The 21,512-nt window shown below is 47.9% G+C and overlaps 1 protein-coding gene across 1 annotated transcript in view; it reads left to right on the top strand.

Annotated features, from left to right (window-relative positions):
• The window catches only part of wnt9a (wingless-type MMTV integration site family, member 9A), a 41,765-nt gene extending 20,614 nt beyond the window's left edge, over positions 1–21,151 (top strand). The window contains exons 2-4 of the mRNA XM_076972636.1: positions 6,049–6,308; positions 10,489–10,751; positions 16,261–21,151. Of these exons, the coding sequence (XP_076828751.1) occupies positions 6,049–6,308; positions 10,489–10,751; positions 16,261–16,767 (1,030 nt within the window). The 3' untranslated portion in view covers positions 16,768–21,151. The remainder of the gene's footprint in view (positions 1–6,048; positions 6,309–10,488; positions 10,752–16,260) is intronic.
• Positions 21,152–21,512: the final 361 nt, after the last annotated feature.

Below are 21,512 nucleotides of genomic sequence, written 5' to 3'. Positions count from 1 at the left end.
AAAGGCTAAAAATACAGTGCTGTTGAGGGGAGTGTCTGAGGCGGGATTAGCGCGGCTCTCCGCGTCTGGCTCGGCTCCAGCTCCACGCCGCCTTTTGTGCCGCACACAGATGGACGTCATGAAGAAGAATGACATGCGAATCCCCTTTTGTTCGAGCCCCTGGGCCACATGTCTCGAGTTCCTACAGCGAGACTTTCGCCTCGGGCCTGCAGAGATCACAGAAGGGCTGTGAAACTGTGTGAAACTTGCAGGACAGAGTTTGGTGGTGTTCTCGCTCTGGAGTTACATATGCCCAGTGTAGTCATGGCCGAACCGTGGAAGAAACACCACCCTACCCGCAGTATTCGGGCCAGAACGGAACCTTCTGTACAACAACAGTTCCCATTAAAACATGTTGGTCTATCTGCCGATTTATCCAGTAGTGCAACTCAAGGCCTAAAGCAACCACACAACTTGTTTTACCACTCTGTCCTGTCGGGAATCTCTCTGTTAAAAGATCTCATACTAGTGAGATTACATGAAAAAACTAGACTAACAAAGTAATTTCCATTGTTACACAGAACAGTGACTTTGTTAGTCAGACCAGTGACATCGTTACGCAGAACAGTGACATTGATATTCAGACCACTGACATCGTTACAGGGAACAGTGACATTGATATTCAGATCAGTGACATCGTTACAGCGAACAGTGACATTGATATTCAGACCAGTGACATTGTTACGGGGAACAGTGACATTGAAATTCAGATCAATGACATCGTTACGGGGAACAGTGACATTGATATTCAGATCAGTGACATCGTTACGGGGAGCAGTGACATTGATATTCAGACCAGTGACATCGTTACGCAGAACAGTGACACTTATATTCAGATCAGTGACATCGTTATGGGGAACAGTGACATTGATATTCAGATCAGTGACATCGTTATGGGGAACAGTGACATTGATATTCAGATCAGTGACATCGTTACGCAGAACAGTGACATTGATATTCAGATCAGTGACATCGTTACGCAGAACAGTGACATTGATATTCAGATCAGTGACATCGTTATGGGGAACAGTGACATTGATATTCAGATCAGTGACATCGTTACGGGGAACAGTGACATTGATATTCAGATCAGTGACATCGTTACGCAGAACAGTGACATTGATATTCAGATCAGTGACATCGTTACGCAGAACAGTGACATTGATATTCAGATCAGTGACATCGTTACGCAGAACAGTGACATTGATATTCAGATCAGTGACATCGTTACGCAGAACAGTGACATTGATATTCAGATCAGTGACATCGTTACGCAGAACAGTGACATTGATATTCAGATCAGTGACATCGTTATGGGGAACAGTGACATTGATATTCAGATCAGTGACATCGTTACGGGGAACAGTGACATTGATATTCAGATCAGTGACATCGTTATGGGGAACAGTGACATTGATATTCAGATCAGTGACATTGTTACGCAGAACAGTGACATTGATATTCAGATCAGTGACATCGTTACGCAGAACAGTGACATTGATATTCAGATCAGTGACATCGTTATGGGGAACAGTGACATTGATATTCAGATCAGTGACATTGTTACGCAGAACAGTGACATTGATATTCAGATCAGTGACATCGTTACGCAAAACAGTGACATTGATATTCAGATCAGTGACATCGTTACGGGGAACAGTGACATTGATATTCAGATCAGTGACATCGTTACGTAGAACAGTGACATTGATATTCAGATCAGTGACATCGTTATGGGGAACAGTGACATTGATATTCAGATCAGTGACATCGTTATGGGGAACAGTGACATTGATATTCAGATCAGTGACATCGTTATGGGGAACAGTGACATTGATATTCAGATCAGTGACATCGTTACAGGGAACAGTGACTTCAGCAACAGTGTAGCAGCTATTTATCATGGCAAACCAACTTGCATGATGTATTGTTTAAACTAAAGCAGGCCCTTGTATTACAGTGAGAATGTTTTAGAGATTATATCGCTCTGTGTCATGGTGTTAAATATCCATGCAGGGTCACACTGAGTGAGGTAGGATCTTTACCCAACGCAGTCACGCTGTATGTCATGATAGTCATGATAGCTATGGTCACACCACTATGGTCACCCCACTATGGTCACCCCACTATAGTCACACGACTATGGTCACACTGCTGGAACTTTTAGTCCTGCCTGTTGATGAATAGTAGAAATATGCATGTAGGCCCCAAACGCATTCACATTTGTCATATGTGTGTTTGTCATTTCAGCACATGTCTCCTAAAAGCCCCCTCAGTGTAAACCCCCCCCCCCCCCCCAAGTTCTAACTTGCCGAGTTTCCAACTTAAAATTCATCCAGTTGTCAAAGCTGTACAGAAAAGCAAACACATTTTGTAAAGGACTCATTGGGTCTCTGAATGAGCAAATGATACACACACACACACACACACTCTCACACACACACCCGTGCTGATCCTCATCATGCTCTTTCTGGTGAGGTTTAAGGCAGGGCCAGGGGCCACAGTCAACGTGGCATGGCTGTGTGTAGAGCCTCTGTTGCTGTTTCGAGACCAGATACGACCACATCCGATGGCCTTTTGTTCTACAGCAATCTACATTATGGTGACATGGTGATTGGGCTTTGTTGAGCACGTATGGTGTTGAGCATGCGCGCGCACGTGTGTGTGTGTGTGTGTGTTCTTCTGACCTGAAGAATGGCAATCAGCTCAGTGATTGTCTGCACGGTGTGTTTTAGCTCTGTTGATATGCCATGCTGCATAAAACCTCGTGGACAGAATAACCGTCATGAGCTCCACAGGACAGACAGACAACACGAAGGACCTCACTGACCTTCGGGGTTAGATTAGGGCCCTCGAGGGGACGAGGGGAAACTTCACGCTTCTCACGACCGCCGTCTTCACTGGGTTTACACGACTGGGTGGTCAGAACGCAGTGCACGTCTGCACAGCTGCAGCTGGTGTGATCGTCTTTGCTGGGGTTGACAGACACTATTGGAGTTAATAATAGCACTGGCTACATTAGCGTGCGAAAGTGACAGATTACGGAGATAATCTGGGCTGTAATGACATGTGCTGCCGGGCTGTGTGTTTGTGAGGGCTGTGAACCCTTTTTTCCACAGCCGCACGCTGGACGTGTAAACGTGACCCAGAAATTGAGCATAATGAGTGAGTGGCCTGCCAGCTCTGTCACTCGGTGTGACCAAAACGACCCCAGGCTGTCAGCCTCACCCCACGGGACACCTCTCCCAACAGGGAAACCTCAGAATGCTGGTCAGGAGTGTGCCAGTAGCAAGGCAGACCCTGCGAGCGCATCTTATGTATGCTGGCTCTAAAATAAACAGACAAAAGAGGCGCCGTGCCATCGCACGTCGCCCGCTGGAGCCGAGTTTAGCCGTCGGCTTCGCAGCCGAAATGCCTCTGGCCTGCTGGGTGTTTTCTGCACCACTCCAGCCAGACCCGTCACAGAATGTGTTCAGTTCTTTTATACCATGAAGTTGATTCGGTGTTTCAGTTTTGAATTGTTTTCAGATGAATCTAAAGGTCGTAGTCATCCAATGTATTATTCCCATCAGATTCCTGGCTGTCTACCATGAGTCAGTTGTCTGACGTAACGTCTGCATCTGCATGAACGTTCACTTCTGAACCTTGTTTTCCATATGATGGTGAATTTATCACAGTCCTCATCTGATGGTGTGAAGAAACCTTCAACCGTGCCGCACGACGGCAGCTGGGCTCGTGGTGCTAGAGGCGTGAAGCTCCAGAGGTGCTCTTGTGTTCGCACGGCTGGTGTGTTCAGTTCACCTCCACCAGACTCTTCAGTCTGTACCTAGAGCAAATATAATCTAACACTGTAAACATGGGCAGATAGAGAAGTAGGTGGAGCAGTGGGTTCCAGTTCAGTTGTCAGGGAACCCCAGATGGTTCACAACATGCCTGAACCAACAAGCTGGAATAAAGAAGAAAAGGAACTGACTGGAGATCCATTGAGACTGGACTGGGAAATACACTAGGAGAGAGGAGGAGTCCCATAAAGAGGAGGAGGAGTCCCATAAAGAGAGGGAGGAGTCCCATAAAGAGAGGGAGGAGTCCCATAAAGAGGAGGAGGAGTCCCATAAAGAGGAGGAGGAGTCCCATAAAGAGGAGGAGGAGTCCCATAAAGAGAGGGAGGAGTCCCATAAAGAGGAGGAGGAGTCCCATAAAGAGAGGGAGGAGTCCCATAAAGAGAGGGAGGAGTCCCATAAAGAGGAGGAGGAGTCCCATAAAGAGGAGGAGGAGTCCCATAAAGAGAGGGAGGAGTCCCATAAAGAGGAGGAGGAGTCCCATAAAGAGAGGGAGGAGTCCCATAAAGAGGAGGAGGAGTCCCATAAAGAGAGGGAGGAGTCCCATAAAGAGGAGGAGGAGTCCCATAAAGAGGAGGAGGAGTCCCATAAAGAGAGGGAGGAGTCCCATAAAGAGGAGGAGGAGTCCCATAAAGAGAGGGAGGAGTCCCATAAAGAGGAGGAGGAGTCCCATAAAGAGAGGGAGGAGTCCCATAAAGAGGAGGAGGAGTCCCATAAAGAGGAGGAGGAGTCCCATAAAGAGAGGGAGGAGTCCCATAAAGAGGAGGAGGAGTCCCATGAGGACTGTCCTGTTTTTTGGACCAAGCAATCACGCCACATGTGCGCTATTGAGAAATGATGGAGGGTTCAAAGTTGTTATCATCAAGACTAATGGGTTTATTCACAATGACCTGAGTACTCACTCTTCACTGAACACACACCTACATGTGGTTCGTATTTCTCCGTGTAGTGTTATGCTGGATTGGTCATACTTCTGAAGTATCGGTAGAAAACGTTGCTTCATGGAAATGTATCCTGTGTCCTGATTGCTGTGTTTCCCTGTGTAAGACTGTAGTGGTACCACACCGCCTGTCTTACACCAGCCACTTCTGTCTTGTTTGTCTCCGGCTGTAGTCCACATTCCTGCAGCTGAATACAGGCAGGACTCCTCCAGCACCCTCCGCACACGCCGAGATTCCTCCAACAAGTTTAAACAGGGCGGCCGCTTTGGCTTTGTATGCTGGTTGTTCCTTGGTGGGGCCCAGGCTGAACGTTTGGGTACTGTGGAGGTTTTGATCGCCCTCCTGCTCCCTACGAACACCCACACTTCTCTCCTCTAACCAGTAAAGATGACTGACACTGTCCCTGCCTGCTGCTGTTAGGGGTATTTACTGAGATTCTTGACCATGGATGATGAGCTTCTCAGTTCCCCATCTCTCTCTCTCTCTCTCTCTCTCTCTCTCTCTCTCTCTCTCTCTCTCTCTCTCTCTCTCTCTCTCTCTCTCTCTCTCTCTCTCTTTCTCTCTCTGTCTCAATTCAATTCAATTCAAGGTGCTTTATTGGCATGACAAATATTGCTTCATTTGTATTGCCAAAGCCTGAACACTTACAATACTAGTAACACTGAACACTTACAATACTAGTAACACTAGATAAAAGTTGGGCTCACAACTCTAAACATTGCAAAATTGTTAAGGAGTAAACAACAGGTAAAATAAATATATACATACACATAAATACATTTCCCTAATTAAATAAAATCTCTGTCTCTCTCTCTTTCCCTCTTTCTCTCTTTGTCTGTCTCTCTCTCTCTCTCTGTCTCACTTTTTCTTTCTCTTTCTCTCTCTCCCCCTCTCTCTCTCTTTGTCTCTCTCACTTTCTCTGTTTCTCTGTCTCCCTTTATCTCTCTCTGTCTCTCTCTGTCTCTCTCTCTATCTCTTTCTCTGTCTGTCTGTCTCTCCCTCTCTTTCTCTTTCTCTGTCTGTCTGTCTGTCTGTCTCTCTCTCTCTCTCTCTCTCTCTCCCTCTATCTCCCCCTTCCTCTTTCAGAGTTGGCGTTGGCGTCTCTTCTGGGTCTGACGCTGGCGTGTTGTTGTGTTGCAGGCTGACGGGTAGTGAGCCCCTGTCTCTCTCTCTCTCTCTCTCTCTGTGGGTCTTTCTGGGTCTGACGCTGGTGTGTTGTTGTGTTGCAGGCTGACGGGTAGTGAGCCCCTGTCCGTCCTGCCGTCCAGCACCCAGGGGGAGGAGCGAGTGCCTCATGCCCACTACAAGCTGTGCGACCGTCTGAAGTTGGAGCGCAAGCAGCGTCGTATGTGCAGGCGAGACCCCGGCGTGGCCGAGACCCTCGCCGAGGCCATCAGCATCAGCGCCCTGGAGTGCCAGTACCAGTTCCGCTTTGAGAGGTGGAACTGCACCCTCGAGGGGCGCTATCGAGCCAACCTTCTGAAACGAGGTGAGGCGTGCTGGTTCTCACGTGCTGCCTGTGTGCTGGTTTCATTTTCCAGGCATTTCTTGGACAAGTAGCGGTATTACAGTGGCAGGTCGTGAAGGGACAGTGTTTCAAACACAGGTCATTAGGTGTTTGACCACTAGGTGTTGGTTGGTGTGAGCGTCCATTACCAAGGGTCAATCAGTCATTTAATCCCTAAAACTTAAATACAGTTGACCAGCGTTCTGAAGGTACATAATACTTGTAATATTCTCAGAATCTGTGTCGGTTACAGCTACACATGTGCATTTTATCTTGGCATTATAAATTGCAACCATTAAAACTAAAAATCATTTATTTAAAGTACTTAAACTAACTAAAGTACTGGCCGAAAAGCCTATAGTCTGATATAGTAAAATACATCAGTAGCGCCCCCTATGGGAAGGGCTTTTCTGTTTTAAAAATGACAGGCAAGCATAAAGAAATGTTTTAAGCACTGAGCTGTTATAATCACATACAAATCTCACGACTTGTGCACATGGACTACTACTCATGTCCAGTTAGACGATGTTGTAACACAGGGAACATTAATGCAGCTGTGCGTCCTCACCAACACTGCGTGAACTGTGTTAGTGCAGCTGTGTGTCCTCACCAACACTGCGTGAACTGTGTGTTAGTGCAGCTGTGTGCGTCCTCACCAACACTGTGTAAACTGTGTGTTAGTGCAGCTGTGTGTCCTCACCAACACTGCGTGTACTGTGTTAGTGCAGCTGTGCGTCCTCACCAACACTGCGTGAACTGTGTGTTAGTGCAGCTGTGCGTCCTCACCAACACTGCGTGAACTGTGTGTTAGTGCAGCTGTGCGTCCTCACCAACATTGTGTGAACTGTGTGTTAGTGCAGCTGTGCATTCTCACCAACACTGCATGAACTGTGTGTTAGTGCAGCTGTGCATTCTCACCAACACTGCATGAACTGTGTGTTAGTGCAGCTGTGCATCCTCACCAACACTGCGTGAACTGTGTTAGTGCAGCTGTGTGTCCTCACCAACACTGCGTGAACTGTGTGTTAGTGCAGCTGTGCGTCCTCACCAACACTGCGTGAACTGTGTTAGTCCAGCTGTGTGTCCTCACCAACACTGCGTTAACTGTGTGTTAGTGCAGCTGTGCGTCCTCACCAACACTGCATGAACTGTGTGTTAGTGTAGCTGTGTGCATCCTCACCAACACTGCATGAACTGTGTATTAGTGCAGCTGCGTGTCCTCACCAACACTGTGTGAACTGTGTGTTAGTGCAGCTATGTGCATCCTTTCCAACACTGTGTGAATTGTGTGTTAGTGTAGCTGTGTGCGTCCTCACCAACACTGCGTGAACTGTGTGTTAGTTCAGCTGTGTCCTCACCAACACTGCGTGAACTGTGTATTAGTGCAGCTGCGTGTCCTCACCAACACTGCGTGAACTGTGTGTTAGTGCAGCCATGTGTCCTCACCAACACTGCGTGAACTGTGTGTTAGTGCAGCTGTGTGCGTCCTCACCAACACTGCGTGAACTGTGTGTTAGTGCAGCTGTGTGTGTCCTCACCAACACTGTGTGAACTGTGTGTTAGTGCAGCTGTGTGTCCTCACCAACACTGTGTGAACTGTGTGTGAGTGCAGCTGTGCGTTCTCACCAACACTGCGTGAACTGTGTGTTAGTGCAGCTGTGTGTCCTCACCAACACTGCGTGAACTGTGTGTGAGTGCAGCTGTGCGTTCTCACCAACACTGTGTGAACTGTGTGTTAGTGCAGCTGTGCATCCTCACCAACACTGCGTGAACTGTGTTAGTGCAGCTGTGCGTCCTCACTAACACTGCGTGAACTGTGTGTTAGTGCAGCTGTGCGTCCTCACCAACACTGCGTGAACTGTGTGTTAGTGCAGCTGTGTGCGTCCTCACCAACACTGCGTGAACTGTGTGTTAGTGCAGCTGCGTGCGTCCTCACCAACACTGCATGAACTGTGTGTTAGTGCATCCTCTCCAACACTGCATGAACTGTGTTAGTGCAGCTGTGCGTCCTCACCAACACTGCGTGAACTGTGTGTTAGTGTAGCTGTGCGTCCTCACCAACACTGCGTGAACTGTGTTAGTGCAGCTGTGTGTGTCCTCACCAACACTGCGTGAACTGTGTTAGTGCAGCTGTGCGTCCTCACCAACACTGCGTGAACTGTGTTAGTGCAGCTGTGTGTGTCCTCACCAACACTGCGTGAACTGTGTTAGTGCAGCTGTGCGTCCTCACCAACACTGCGTGAACTGTGTTAGTGCAGCTGTGCGTTCTCACCAACACTGCGTGAACTGTGTGTTAGTGCAGCTGCGTGTCCTCACCAACACTGCATGAACTGTGTTAGTGCAGCTGTGAATCCTCTCCAACACTGCGTGAACTGTGTGTTAGTGTAGCTGTGCGTCCTCACTAACACTGCGTGAACTGTGTTAGTGCAGCTGTGTGTCCTCACCAACACTGCGTGAACTGTGTTAGTGCAGCTGTGCGTCCTCACCAACACTGCGTGAACTGTGTTAGTGCAGCTGTGCGTTCTCACCAACACTGCGTGAACTGTGTGTTAGTGCAGCTGCGTGTCCTCACCAACACTGCATGAACTGTGTTAGTGCAGCTGTGCGTCCTCTCCAACACTGCGTGAACTGTGTGTTAGTGCAGCTGTGCGTCCTCACCAACACTGCGTGAACTGTGTTAGTGCAGCTGTGTGTGTCCTCACCAACACTGCGTGAACTGTGTGTTAGTGTAGCTGTGCGTCCTCACCAACACTGCGTGAACTGTGTTAGTGCAGCTGTGTGTGTCCTCACCAACACTGCGTGAACTGTGTTAGTGCAGCTGTGCGTCCTCACCAACACTGCGTGAACTGTGTTAGTGCAGCTGTGTGTGTCCTCACCAACACTGCGTGAACTGTTAGTGCAGCTGTGCATCCTCACCAACACTGCGTGAACTGTGTTAGTGCAGCTGTGCGTTCTCACCAACACTGCGTGAACTGTGTGTTAGTGCAGCTGCGTGTCCTCACCAACACTGCATGAACTGTGTTAGTGCAGCTGTGAATCCTCTCCAACACTGCGTGAACTGTGTGTTAGTGTAGCTGTGCGTCCTCACTAACACTGCGTGAACTGTGTTAGTGCAGCTGTGTGTCCTCACCAACACTGCGTGAACTGTGTTAGTGCAGCTGTGCGTCCTCACCAACACTGCGTGAACTGTGTTAGTGCAGCTGTGCGTTCTCACCAACACTGCGTGAACTGTGTGTTAGTGCAGCTGCGTGTCCTCACCAACACTGCATGAACTGTGTTAGTGCAGCTGTGCGTCCTCTCCAACACTGCGTGAACTGTGTGTTAGTGCAGCTGTGCGTCCTCACCAACACTGCGTGAACTGTGTTAGTGCAGCTGTGTGTGTCCTCACCAACACTGCGTGAACTGTGTTAGTGCAGCTGTGCGTCCTCACCAACACTGCGTGAACTGTGTGTTAGTGCAGCTGTGCGTCCTCACCAACACTGCGTGAACTGTGTGTTAGTGCAGCTGTGTGTCCTCACCAACACTGCGTTAACTGTGTGTTAGTGCAGCTGTGCGTCCTCACCAACACTGCGTGAACTGTGTGTTAGTGCAGCTGTGTGCGTCCTCACCAACACTGCGTGAACTGTGTGTTAGTGCAGCTGTGCGTCCTCACCAACACTGCGTGAACTGTGTGTTAGTGCAGCTGTGTGCGTCCTCACCAACACTGCGTGAACTGTGTGTTAGTGCAGCTGAGCGTCCTCACCAACACTGCATGAACTGTGTGTTAGTGGAGCTGTGCGTCCTCACCAACACTGTGTGAACTGTGTGTTAGTGCAGCTGTGCGTCCTCACCAACACTGCGTGAACTGTGTGTTAGTGCAGCTGTGTGTCCTCACCAACACTGCGTGAACTGTGTGTTAGTGCAGCTGTGCGTCCTCACAAACACTGCGTGAACTGTGTGTTAGTGTAGCTGTGCGTCCTCACCAACACTGCGTGAACTGTGTTAGTGCAGCTGTGCGTCCTCACCAACACTGCGTGAACTGTGTTAGTGCAGCTGTGCGTCCTCACCAACACTGTGTGAACAGTGTGTTAGTGCCCTGGCTGTGATGTTGAGCTGCATGAATCCAGACATTTCTCCCTTTCCACTTCCCGTGTTGCTCACCCTGCACCCACATTCCCTGCAGGATTTAAAGAGACGGCGTTTCTCTACGCCATCTCGTCGGCGGGTCTGACCCACGCCATGGCCAAGGCCTGCAGCGCGGGCCGGATGGAGCGCTGCACGTGTGACGAAGATCCGGACCTCGAGAACCGCAAGGCGTGGCAGTGGGGCGGTTGTGGGGACAACCTCAAATACAGTAACAAGTTCGTCAAAGACTTCCTGGGCAAGAGGTCCAACAAGGACCTGCGTGCGCGGGTAGACATCCACAACAGCAACGTGGGCATGAAGGTGAGGTCAGCTCGGAGTGGGCGTCTCACGTCAGAGTGGGCGTCTCACGTCTGCTTCCCCCTGGGGCTGTAGCACAGAAACCACAGACATATGCAGCACATAAGATACACAGACCAGGGATTACAGCACCAGATACACACACCTGGGATTACAGCACCAGATACACACCTGGGATTACAGCACCAGATACACACACCTGGGATTACAGCAACAGATACACACCTGGGACTACAGCACCAGATACACACCTGGGATTACAGCACCAGATACACACACCTGGGATTACAGCACCAGATACACACACCTGGGATTACAGCACCAGATACACACCTGGGATTACAGCACCAGATACACACACCTGGGATTACAGCACCAGGTACACACACCTGGGATTACAGCACCAGATACACACACCTAAGATTACAGCACCAGATACACACACCTGGGATTACAGCACCAGATACACACCTGGGATTACAGCACCAGATACACACACCTACACCTAAGATTACAGCACCAGATACACACACCAGGGATCTACAGCACCAGCTCCAGAAAAAAACATGTTGACATTGCTGTCAATGAATGGAAACTAGTAGCCACCAATTATCTTGATCTCATTTGCATAATCCTAATTGATGGTTCTTTGCTCTCATTTGCAATGAGTAGCATTAACATTTGTTACTAATATGTGGAATAATTGTAACCAAGCAGGTTAGTTCTAACTTTGCCCCCCAGGGTTTAAATTATTTATTAGTGGTTTGGGCTGAAATGATTCTTTAATGTGTTTAAGATTTTTTTTTGAACCTATGCCAATATTTAATGATGTTACAATTATAATGTTGTAATTGGATCATCTAGCTGTGAGCAGACAGGGGTCACGACGAGGTCATGATGAGAATGACTTCAGGAGCTTTACACACTGAATACACTTTCACAGAAAATGAGGAATTACACCCCTCACACCCAAAGGGCACTTTCTAAAATACCTGGATATTCCAGTTTCTCCTGGATATCGTTTCCACAATGTAGCAAAATAATCCCCCCTGTCCATCCTCTGGACTGCACTGCAGATCACCATCACCACTTGTGTTCTTCTCTGAGGTCCTGTGATCACAGCTAGGTGTAGTGTGTTAAGTGTAGTGTGTTAAGTGTAGTGCGTTGGGTTCAGTGTTTTGGGCCTAGTATCCTAGGTGTAACGTGTTGAGTGTGGTGTGCAGAGTGTAGGACAGGGTCTAGTGTGTTGGTGTAGTATGTTTAGTGTAGTGTGTTGGATGCAGTGTGCTGGTGCAGTGTAGGGTGTAGTATGTTGGGTGTGGTATGTTTGGTGTAGTATGTTGGGTGTAGTATTTTTTGTGTAGTATGTTGGGTGTAGTATGTTGGTTGTAGTGTGCTAGATGCAGTGTGCTGTGTAGGATGTAGTATGTTGGATGTAGTATGTTTGGTGTAGTGTAGGGTGTGGTATGTTGGGTGTAGTGTGCTAGGTGCACTGTGGTGTAGGGTGTAGTATGTTGGGCGTAGTATGTTTGGTGTAGTGTGTTGGGTGTAGCAGGTTTGGTGTAGTATATTGGGTGTAGTATGTTTGGTGTAGTATGTTGGGTGTAGTATGTTGGTTGTAGTGTGCTAGGTGCAGAGTGCTGTGTGTGGTGTAGGGTGTAGTATGTTGGGTGTAGTATGTTTGGTGTAGTATGTTGGTTGTAGTGTGCTAGGTGCAGTGTGCTGTGTGTGGTGTAGGGTGTAGTATGTTGGGTGTAGTGTGCTAGGTGCAGTGTGTGCTGTAGGGTGTAGTATGTTGGGTGTAGTATGTTTGGTGTAGTATGTTTGGTGTAGTGTGCTAGGTGCAGTGTGCTGTGTGTGGTGTAAGGTGTAGTATGTTGGGTGTAGTATGTTTGGTGTAGTATGTAGGGTGTAGTATGTTTGGTGTAGTGTGCTAGGTGCAGTGTGCTGTGTGTGGTGTAAGGTGTAGTATGTTTTGGTGTAGTGTGCTAGGTGCAGTGTGTTGTGTGTGGTGTAGGGTGTAGTATGTTGGTGTAGTATGTTGGGTGTAGTGTGCTAGGTGCAGTGTGCTGTGTGTGGTGTAGTATGTAGGGTGTAGTATGTTTGGTGTAGTGTGCTAGGTGCAGTGTGTTGTGTAGGGTGTAGTATGTAGTATGTTTGGTGTAGTGTGCTAGGTGCAGTGTGCTGTGTGTGGTGTAGGGTGTAGTATGTAGGGTATAGTATGTTTGGTGTAGTGTGCTAGGTGCAGTGTGCTGTGTGTGGTGTAGGGTGTAGTATGTAGGGTGTAATATGTAGGGTGTAGTATGTTTGGTGTAGTGTGCTAAGTGCAGTGTGCTGTGTGTGGTGTAGGGTGTAGTATGTAGGGTGTAGTATGTTGAGTTTCTTGTGTCTCATTTGCTGTTTCTTCATGTGTTGGTATCCTGGCCCTGCACACAGCACCAGTACATGTGCAGTGACAGTGAGGAGGTCCTGGTGTTGACACTATGGCGTTACTGAAAGATATAAAACCAGCAGTGTGGAAATGGCTTAGAATGTATGTTCAGTGACTCTGAACTTTAAAAATAGACACTTGCTTGTACAGTAATTTCATCAGGAAGTAAAGGCCCTCCTGAGTGCTGTAGTTTAACGCCCAGGTGGCCGTAGCCCACCCTGTGCCCGTGCCCCAGTCCACCCTGGAGCTGATGCTAGAGTGAGCTTCATTTGGCTGGCGAAGCAATGCCCCCTGGGATTTGTAGTCCAGCTGTTGTCGCTGCTGGGCACCGTTCAGCTCAGAGGGTTTCCCCTTCTGTCTTTGCACTGTGCTAGTTCAACAAATACACCCATAAATTCCTTCACAGTCACTTAAACAGTCTGTAAAAAGTTCACTCTTAAATCACTTAAATTGACTGTTTAATTCAGTAATTTAAAAAGCGCTCATTTCTCTGGGTTTGGTTTCGATCCTGAGCTGCACAGCACATGTGCTCTGTTGTTTTGAAGGGAAGGTTTTGAGGAAAAGTGCGTGCATGTGTGTGTGTGTGCATGTACGAGTGTGTGTGTGTGTGCATGTACGAGTGTGTGTGTGTGCATGTACGAGTGTGTGTGTGTGCATGTACGAGTGTGTGTGCATGTACGAGTGTGTGTGTGTGCATGTACGAGTGTGAGTGTTTGTGTATGCACATGTGCAAGTGCAAGTGTGTGTGTGTGTGTGTGTGTGTGTGTGTGTGTGTGGTGGGGGGTGCGGGGAGGAGTAGAAACAGACCTGTAACGTGTAGCCAAAACAAACTACAGGTCTGGCACTCGTCGTGTTTGCTCAGACCTTCTCATATTGTTGCCATTTTCGTTTTAGTAGGAAAATAAATTACGGCAGAACCCATCGTCAGAGGTGCCCCCCCCCCCCCCCCCAACCCCCCTCCCAACTTCACCGCCGACCCCCGACCCCCCCCCCCCCCCCCCCCCCACCAACCCCCGACCCCCCACTCTGTCCACTGGAAATCGACCTTCTCAGGTTGTTCTGTCTGAGATAAGAGATTTACAGCATCACCCTGTTATTTCTTCCTCGCCTTGGTCTTCCTCTCCTCGGGCTGCATGCAGTGAGGGGTGTGATGGTTGGGGTCAGCTCCCAGATGGAGTGTAGTACCTGGAATGTGCCCCCCTCCCCCACCCCGGGGCATTACGCTGACAGCTCACTTTTCAGTCTGCCTCCACTGTGCTGGGTGTGCAGCTTTGCAAACCCACCTTACTCTCTCTCTCCGTCTCTGTTTTTCTCTCCCTCCTTCTCTCTTTCTGTTCCTCTCTTTGTCTGAGTCTTTAGTCTGTCCTCTCTCACATATGGCAGTAGAAGAACCTTCTCTTCAGTGTTTATCTTAAGCGTTCATGTTCTCACGGAAACGTCGAAACATCTTGTGGTTTGTTTCGTTTCATTTCCCACATGTGAACCTGGTAGCTGAGTTCAGAATTGAGAGTGTTTCAGGCCTACATACAAACTCATAGCAATAAAAATAACACTTTTCAGTTTTAAATATAAAGGTCATGCCCTTTCCTATAGCATAATGATATATAATTGTGTACGACAAATATTGATAATCCACATTATGAAGAGATTTTGTTTTGGTTGTCTGGCCATTTTATTTTGACATTTTTATGTCAACCCCTTGGGACGTCCAAACATCACAGGTCAGCAGGACCCCAGGACTAAACAAATTAATGCTGTCATTAATGCTGAACAAACCTGACCAGAGCCTTGTGGGACATGTAGGAGCTGACAGAGGTCCTTACATGACCACTCCCACACCACATAACCACTCCCACACTGCATGACCACTCCCAGACCGCATGACCACTCCCACACCACATGACCACTCCCAAACCGCATGACCACTCCCAGACCGCATGACCACTCCCACACTACATGACCACTCCCACACTGCATGACCACTCCCACACCGCATGACCACTCCAACACTGCATGACCACTCCCACACCACATGACCACTCCCACACTACATGACCACTCCCACATTACATGACCACTCCTACATTGCATGACCACTCCCACTCCTCATGACCACTCCCACACCACATGACCACTCCAACACTGCATGACCACTCCCACACTACATGACCACTCCCACATTACATGACCACTCCAACACTGCATGACCACTCCCACTCCTCATGACCACTCCCACACCACATGACCACTCCAACACTGCATGACCACTCCCACTCCTCATGACCACTCCCACACCACATGACCACTCCCACACTACATGACCACTCCCACATTACATGACCACTCCTACATTGCATGACCACTCCCACTCCTCATGACCACTCCCACACCACATGACCACTCCCACACCACATGACCACTCCCACACTACATGACCACTCCCACATTACATGACCACTCCAACACTGCATGACCACTCCCACTCCTCATGACCACTCCCACACCACATGACCACTCCAACACTGCATGACCACTCCCACACCACATGACCACGCCCACATTACATGGCCACTCCCACACCATATGACCCCTCTGCTGGTATTGCTTTCATGCATCTGAAGTGCAGGCCATCCACTTTAGTTGCTGCTGATGTTTATAGTTTATACTGAGTGTATCTCTCATAATACATAATCGGTTATGTCCATAATGGATTCATTGCTACCTGCCGTCTCTCTAATGCTCCTCACACAGGTGCCTGTCCTTTATTAAGTAACCTTAACATTAGCTTTGCTTTAAAAAGCAGAGATAACCTTGAAGATACTGTCAGGGCCATTTATGTTACATACAGAATTGGTATAATTAAGCAAGAATGTAGTAATATTGTCCCCTTCACTGCCCAACCTTACATCATCAGTCCACAGAACATCAAAGCCAGAACCTTGCTTTCTCCTTAACCATTTGTTTTGGATACATACTTTTTGAAGTGTTGATCATCAGGCCCCTAATTCCCCCCTGCCCTCTCTCCTCTGGGCACTGCTGTGCACAGCCTCATGGCTCCTTACTCTTGTTTGTCCTGCCCAGGTGATCAAAGCAGGCGTGGAGACCACCTGTAAGTGTCACGGCGTGTCGGGCTCCTGCACGGTGCAGACCTGCTGGCGACAGCTGGCCCCCTTCCATGAGATCGGCAAGCAGCTGAAGCAGCGTTACGAAGCCTCGGTGAAGGTGGGCAGCTCGACCAACGAAGCCACAGGAGAGGGGGGCATCTCCCAGCCTCGTGCCCCGGGACAGCCTCAGCCGCCGGGGCTCCCGGGGCCGGTGGGGCCGCGGCCCGACCCCATCCCCCGCACCACCGACCTGCTCCACATCGAGGACTCGCCCAACTTCTGTCGGCCCAGCAAGTTCTCGTCTGGCACGACGGCGCGAAAGTGCCACAAGGACAAGAACTGCGAGGCTATCTGCTGCGGGCGGGGCCATAACACGCAGAGCCGCGTGGTGACCCGGCCCTGCCAGTGCCAAGTACGCTGGTGCTGCTACGTGGAGTGTAAGCAGTGTTCACAAAAAGAGGAGGTCTACACCTGCAAAGGGTAGTGCAAAACCCCACCCACATACCCAGGAGCCACACCCACACTCTGAGAAACCACGCCTACCCTCCCCCCACCCCCCAGGAACCATAGACAGACTGAGAATGGGGTTGAAGACAGAGAGAAAGAGGAGATTTGGTGGTTGTGGGGGTAGCAGTTTTACAGAAGCTTTTTTTAATGACCCGTCTGATCCAGTGAGTGCACTGGGGAAAGATGCAGCAGACTTTGCAGTGTTCCTTAACACTGGACTGAGAGGAGTGGTAGTCTGCTAGAAGAAAGATCCATCACTCTATAGGAAAGATCAATCCCTCTGGAGGAAATATCAATCCCTCTGGAGGAAAGATCAATCCTTCTGGAGCAAAGATCGATCACTCTGGAGGAAATATTAATCACTTTCGATAGAAGATCAATCACTCTAGAGGAAGGCCTCGCTAGGCAAAAGGCTTTCCCAAAATCACAGCATGACCAGCAGGACGTTGTCCAAGACATACAGGGTTGTACACAGTCTCTGAGCAGTTTGCTACTTCTCTAGACCTGTAAGTGTGTGTCAGTGAGTGTGTGTGTTTGCGCGAGTAATGACAAGAGATATTCCCAGTAATTCTGAACTAGCATTATTAAAAATGACCGGGGTGTCAGAATTGTTCTACAAGCACATGTATTCTACACCCACACAACAGTGTGTGTATGCTTCATGTACATAATTCAACATTATTAATGATTATATATTCGCACCACTTATATTAATATGTAAAATAACCACTAGGCACACAACAGCGCTGTTATCTGTGTGCTCTTCTTCGTTCTGACTGTATGTCTGTCCTTTTGACAAGTCATCTGCAGAAGCAGAAATGTTCAGCATCGTTCATATCTTTTACTGTGGAGTTAATTTATGTAGCTTCGGAGACGAACCCCTTCACGAGGATCGAGAAGTCGTCCCATGTGCAGGCGTTTTCTCGTCTCGTTTGACAGTGACAATCTTTATCAGTCAGTTCGAGGTTTTCTTGTACCTTGAATGAACTCTGAGAGACGACTGTTCAGGGAACCAGTAAAACCACTATACGTGAACGCTGTGTTGTACGGGGACACCTCAATCTCCGATGAAACGGCCTCTGCATGTTCTGTGCAGTGACCTTCTCCCGCTCTGTGACACGTAGACCGAAACGACAACTACAGCCATGGCAACGAAAGGCGGAGCTAAAGAAAACGCCCAATAGAGAAGCCCCGAAGAAATTAGTCTGTCAATCTCATCCTTATTCATCTTCATTTTTTTTTGTATTCTGACCATGTCTAATGACAGTGATTTAGGGAAAAGTGTAAATTGTTTGATTTTCATTTTTTGAAATGAGAGGATAGCACTAAAATGCATTCATGTTTGTTTGCTTCTGACATTGCTGGTAGAAAGAAACAATTGGTACCTTGAAAAAAACAGTAGTTGAAAATTCACAGCCTTAAACACCACCAGTCTTCTGTCTGTCTGGTTTTCATTCAAAGGATCTTCACATTCATTGATTGTTGTGTCCAGACAACAAAAGCCACCGGTTAAGCAGGACATCCTGTCCTAAACAGTAGAGAGTCCACTCACTGTATTTTGGTGTTATTAAGACTGAGGAGTATACCTTGATGAGTGTTTAGATGGATACTGCCACATGTAGCACTCTGATGTCTGACTAATGACAAAACATGAGTTTCCAAAACACCTGTGCTAGAACCATGCAGAACATTTCACCCCTGCATTAGCCTCAGGCAGTGCTGGTCAGATTTGTGCTAATATCAGACTCATGCTAATCTCACACAGAGCACATCAGACCCATGCTAATCCCACAGAGCACATCAGACCTGTGCTAATTCCACACAGAGCACATAAGACCTGTGCTAATTCCACACAGAGCACATCAGACCCATGCTAATCCCACGCAGAGCACATCAGACCCATGCTAATCTTACACAGAGCACGTCAGACCCATGGTAATCTTACACAGGGCACATCACCCATGCTATACCCAAACACAACTCATATATATGATCAGACCCACACTATCCCCACTGAGAGCACATGAACACACCCACTGCACATGTTTGCAACCTTCAGCCTGTTCTCCTCAGAATATCTGACTTCTGTCAGATACAGTATACAGTGTAAATACAAATACTATATAAATATATAAATATATATGACAAATGAGTGAGCTATAGATCACCTATTTTTATTCTATTGGTTAAGTATGATTGAACTACTGAGGGACCTGAATTTGAGAACCCCGTTGACGCACTGAAGCTCCAAAGCCTTCCCAAGTACTATTTAAAAAGACGTATTTATGAACGTATATCTCGCAAACTCTTTCTTATTCAGCTGTAAATAGGTAAGGTTCCGGTTCCTGTGGTGTGTAGGGCTAAAGGTGAGAGAGGATCCATGGAGTCAGGACTGGCCAAGCTGGTGGATCTGGTGCGTGTTAGCACATGGAGTCAGCACTGGCCAAGCTAGCGACGTGGATCTGGTGCGTGTTAGCTCGTGGAGTCAAGAATGGCCAAGCTAGCAACGTGGATCTGGTGCGTGTTAGCTCGTGGAGTCAAGAATGGCCAAGCTAGCGACGTGGATCTGGTGCGTGTTAGCTCATGGAGTCAAGAATGGCCAAGCTAGCGACGTGGATCTGGTGCGTGTTAGCACGTGGAGTCAGGTCTAGCCGAGGTAGCTACGCTGCAGTACAATGTTTTTGATTATCTGAGGTTTTCACTTCTAACATCAGCACATTGCATGACAGAAAGTCTGTGGTTACAGAGAGAGCACGGTCTCACAGCCACATCGGCGTTTTGCAGCGTCAGGACATACGTGTGACGAAATAGTAAAGCAGGTGCAAAAAAGCGCTGGAGAGAAATTCCGCTTTTTTGTGCGCATGTGCGTGAGTGTGCTGCTGGTGTTTGTCAGTTCTGAGTTGAATTCCAAGCAGTTTTGTGAGGAAGATACGCGCTAATTAGCGAAGGCAGACTTAGCCATAACTACAAAGCAGAAGCCTTCAGCATGGCGACTCAGATAGTGTCATGTACAGGCCACCACGACCTGCCCCGCCCTGCCCTGGCCGCCCCGCCCCGCCCGCCCTGCTAGGCCCTCTAGACTTCTGGCTAAAGCCGCCCCTGGAGGCTGTGTGTCCGCCATCAGTCTGCCCCCAGAGACCAAGCGATGCTGGTGCTTGTCAGAGGTTCTGTTTGATAGGATTTCAGTGCGATGTAAAAACAAACAAACAAAAAAACCCCAGAAGTAAATAAATGAATAAACAATTCTATTTTGTAGGAAAAAAAGGAAAATAAGAAATATAAATTATTTTGAAATGTTTTATGAGCATATATTGAGTGTACATTTTGTACAGATCAAACAGATTTTGTATTCTGCATTTTATACTATGGCTTGCTTTCGGGCTGTGTGGGTGAGTTTAGTTGTGTTGGAGTGGAGGCGTTAGCAGGAAGAGGTGTTCTGACATGCTAAAAGACCATAGCAGTTCTCTTTGTGTACAAAAAGTACTGACCCAAGCTCGTCTTCCTGGCGTAGGGGAGATAGAGAGGCACACGGTCACACGGTTGACAAGGCAGAAGCACAAATGAAAGCTTGACCTTTTGTGTAAAATCGGTTTGTACAATGAACAATTAAACTGAGCTACCTGCGGAGAGATCTTCCAGATAGCTCGTTTATGTGTAGCACGATTATCTGTAGCACAGACATTTAAAATCAGATGAATCCATAACAATGTCCCCAGACTTCACATCTGTGGTGAATCCTGCTCCACAAACACCTGAGTGCACATGGCTCTTCCTGAGCCATGTCAGCGGAGATCCGCTCTAGACAGACACGGAACCACACGGCACCGAGGAGAACCGCACACACCGGCCACCGCTCGGCGGTGGAGATGGTGGCAGTGGTGTGGTGGTCCTGGTTTCAAAACAAGCTGATCAATTAAACAGGAGGGGTCTATTCACCCCTCAGAAAATCCTCAGCTTGCTCCAGATATTTATAACATTCTGACAGAAGAATCAAGACAAATGTCCATGTCTTTAAATATTGCTTCTATTTCCGTATCTCTGTCACTGCTAAATAACCGTCTGTCACCTGTCCGCTGGAGCAGAGGACTGTAGTCACGGCTGGGTGGTGCCAGGTGGTGGTATCGTGGTTCGGGTGGTGCTGTGGGCGGAGGCAGGGCCTTGCCGTGCTGCAGTTCTCTGACAACAGCGAGGCGTCGGTGGGATTCCTTTCTCCACTCCTGATGAGACTCCATGTTTTTCCTCTACCTCATGTGTATAGCTTGTAGGTCTAAACTGATCATGAATGACTGGTAAGAATGTATTTAAGTTATTTAACATCTTTGTATAACAAAGGCAAGAAAATCTGAAAATATTAAATGAATTTTTAAAGAACTATTGCTGGTGTGGAAGCCATTATTTGTCTTGTGTGACTTTGTTCATGTATAAAGACAACATTATAAAAAACACTGATTTTGAAGAATTCCTTTTAAACTACACAGGATGTACAGCTTAGCTGTAATGAAAGGTCTAGAGATCCTGATCACAAGATCTGCCAGTATCAGACACTTTATTACTTACAGAGGTCAAATGCCTCAAAACATTGAGAGGAGGAGGATCTTTAACAATAATACTAATATGTGCTTTTTATTTCGAGTTCAAGAATTTCTCCAAAGTTCTTTTCACCAAATAAATTAAAGGTTGCGATAACGCTAAACAGCTACATTTGATAGTAGCTAACAAAAA

This window comes from Brachyhypopomus gauderio, chromosome 14 (genome assembly GCF_052324685.1).
Source record: "Brachyhypopomus gauderio isolate BG-103 chromosome 14, BGAUD_0.2, whole genome shotgun sequence".
Lineage (NCBI taxonomy): Eukaryota > Metazoa > Chordata > Actinopteri > Gymnotiformes > Hypopomidae > Brachyhypopomus > Brachyhypopomus gauderio.
The sequence above is the reverse complement of the archived record's forward strand: the minus strand, read 5'-3'. Positions and strand labels throughout refer to the sequence as shown.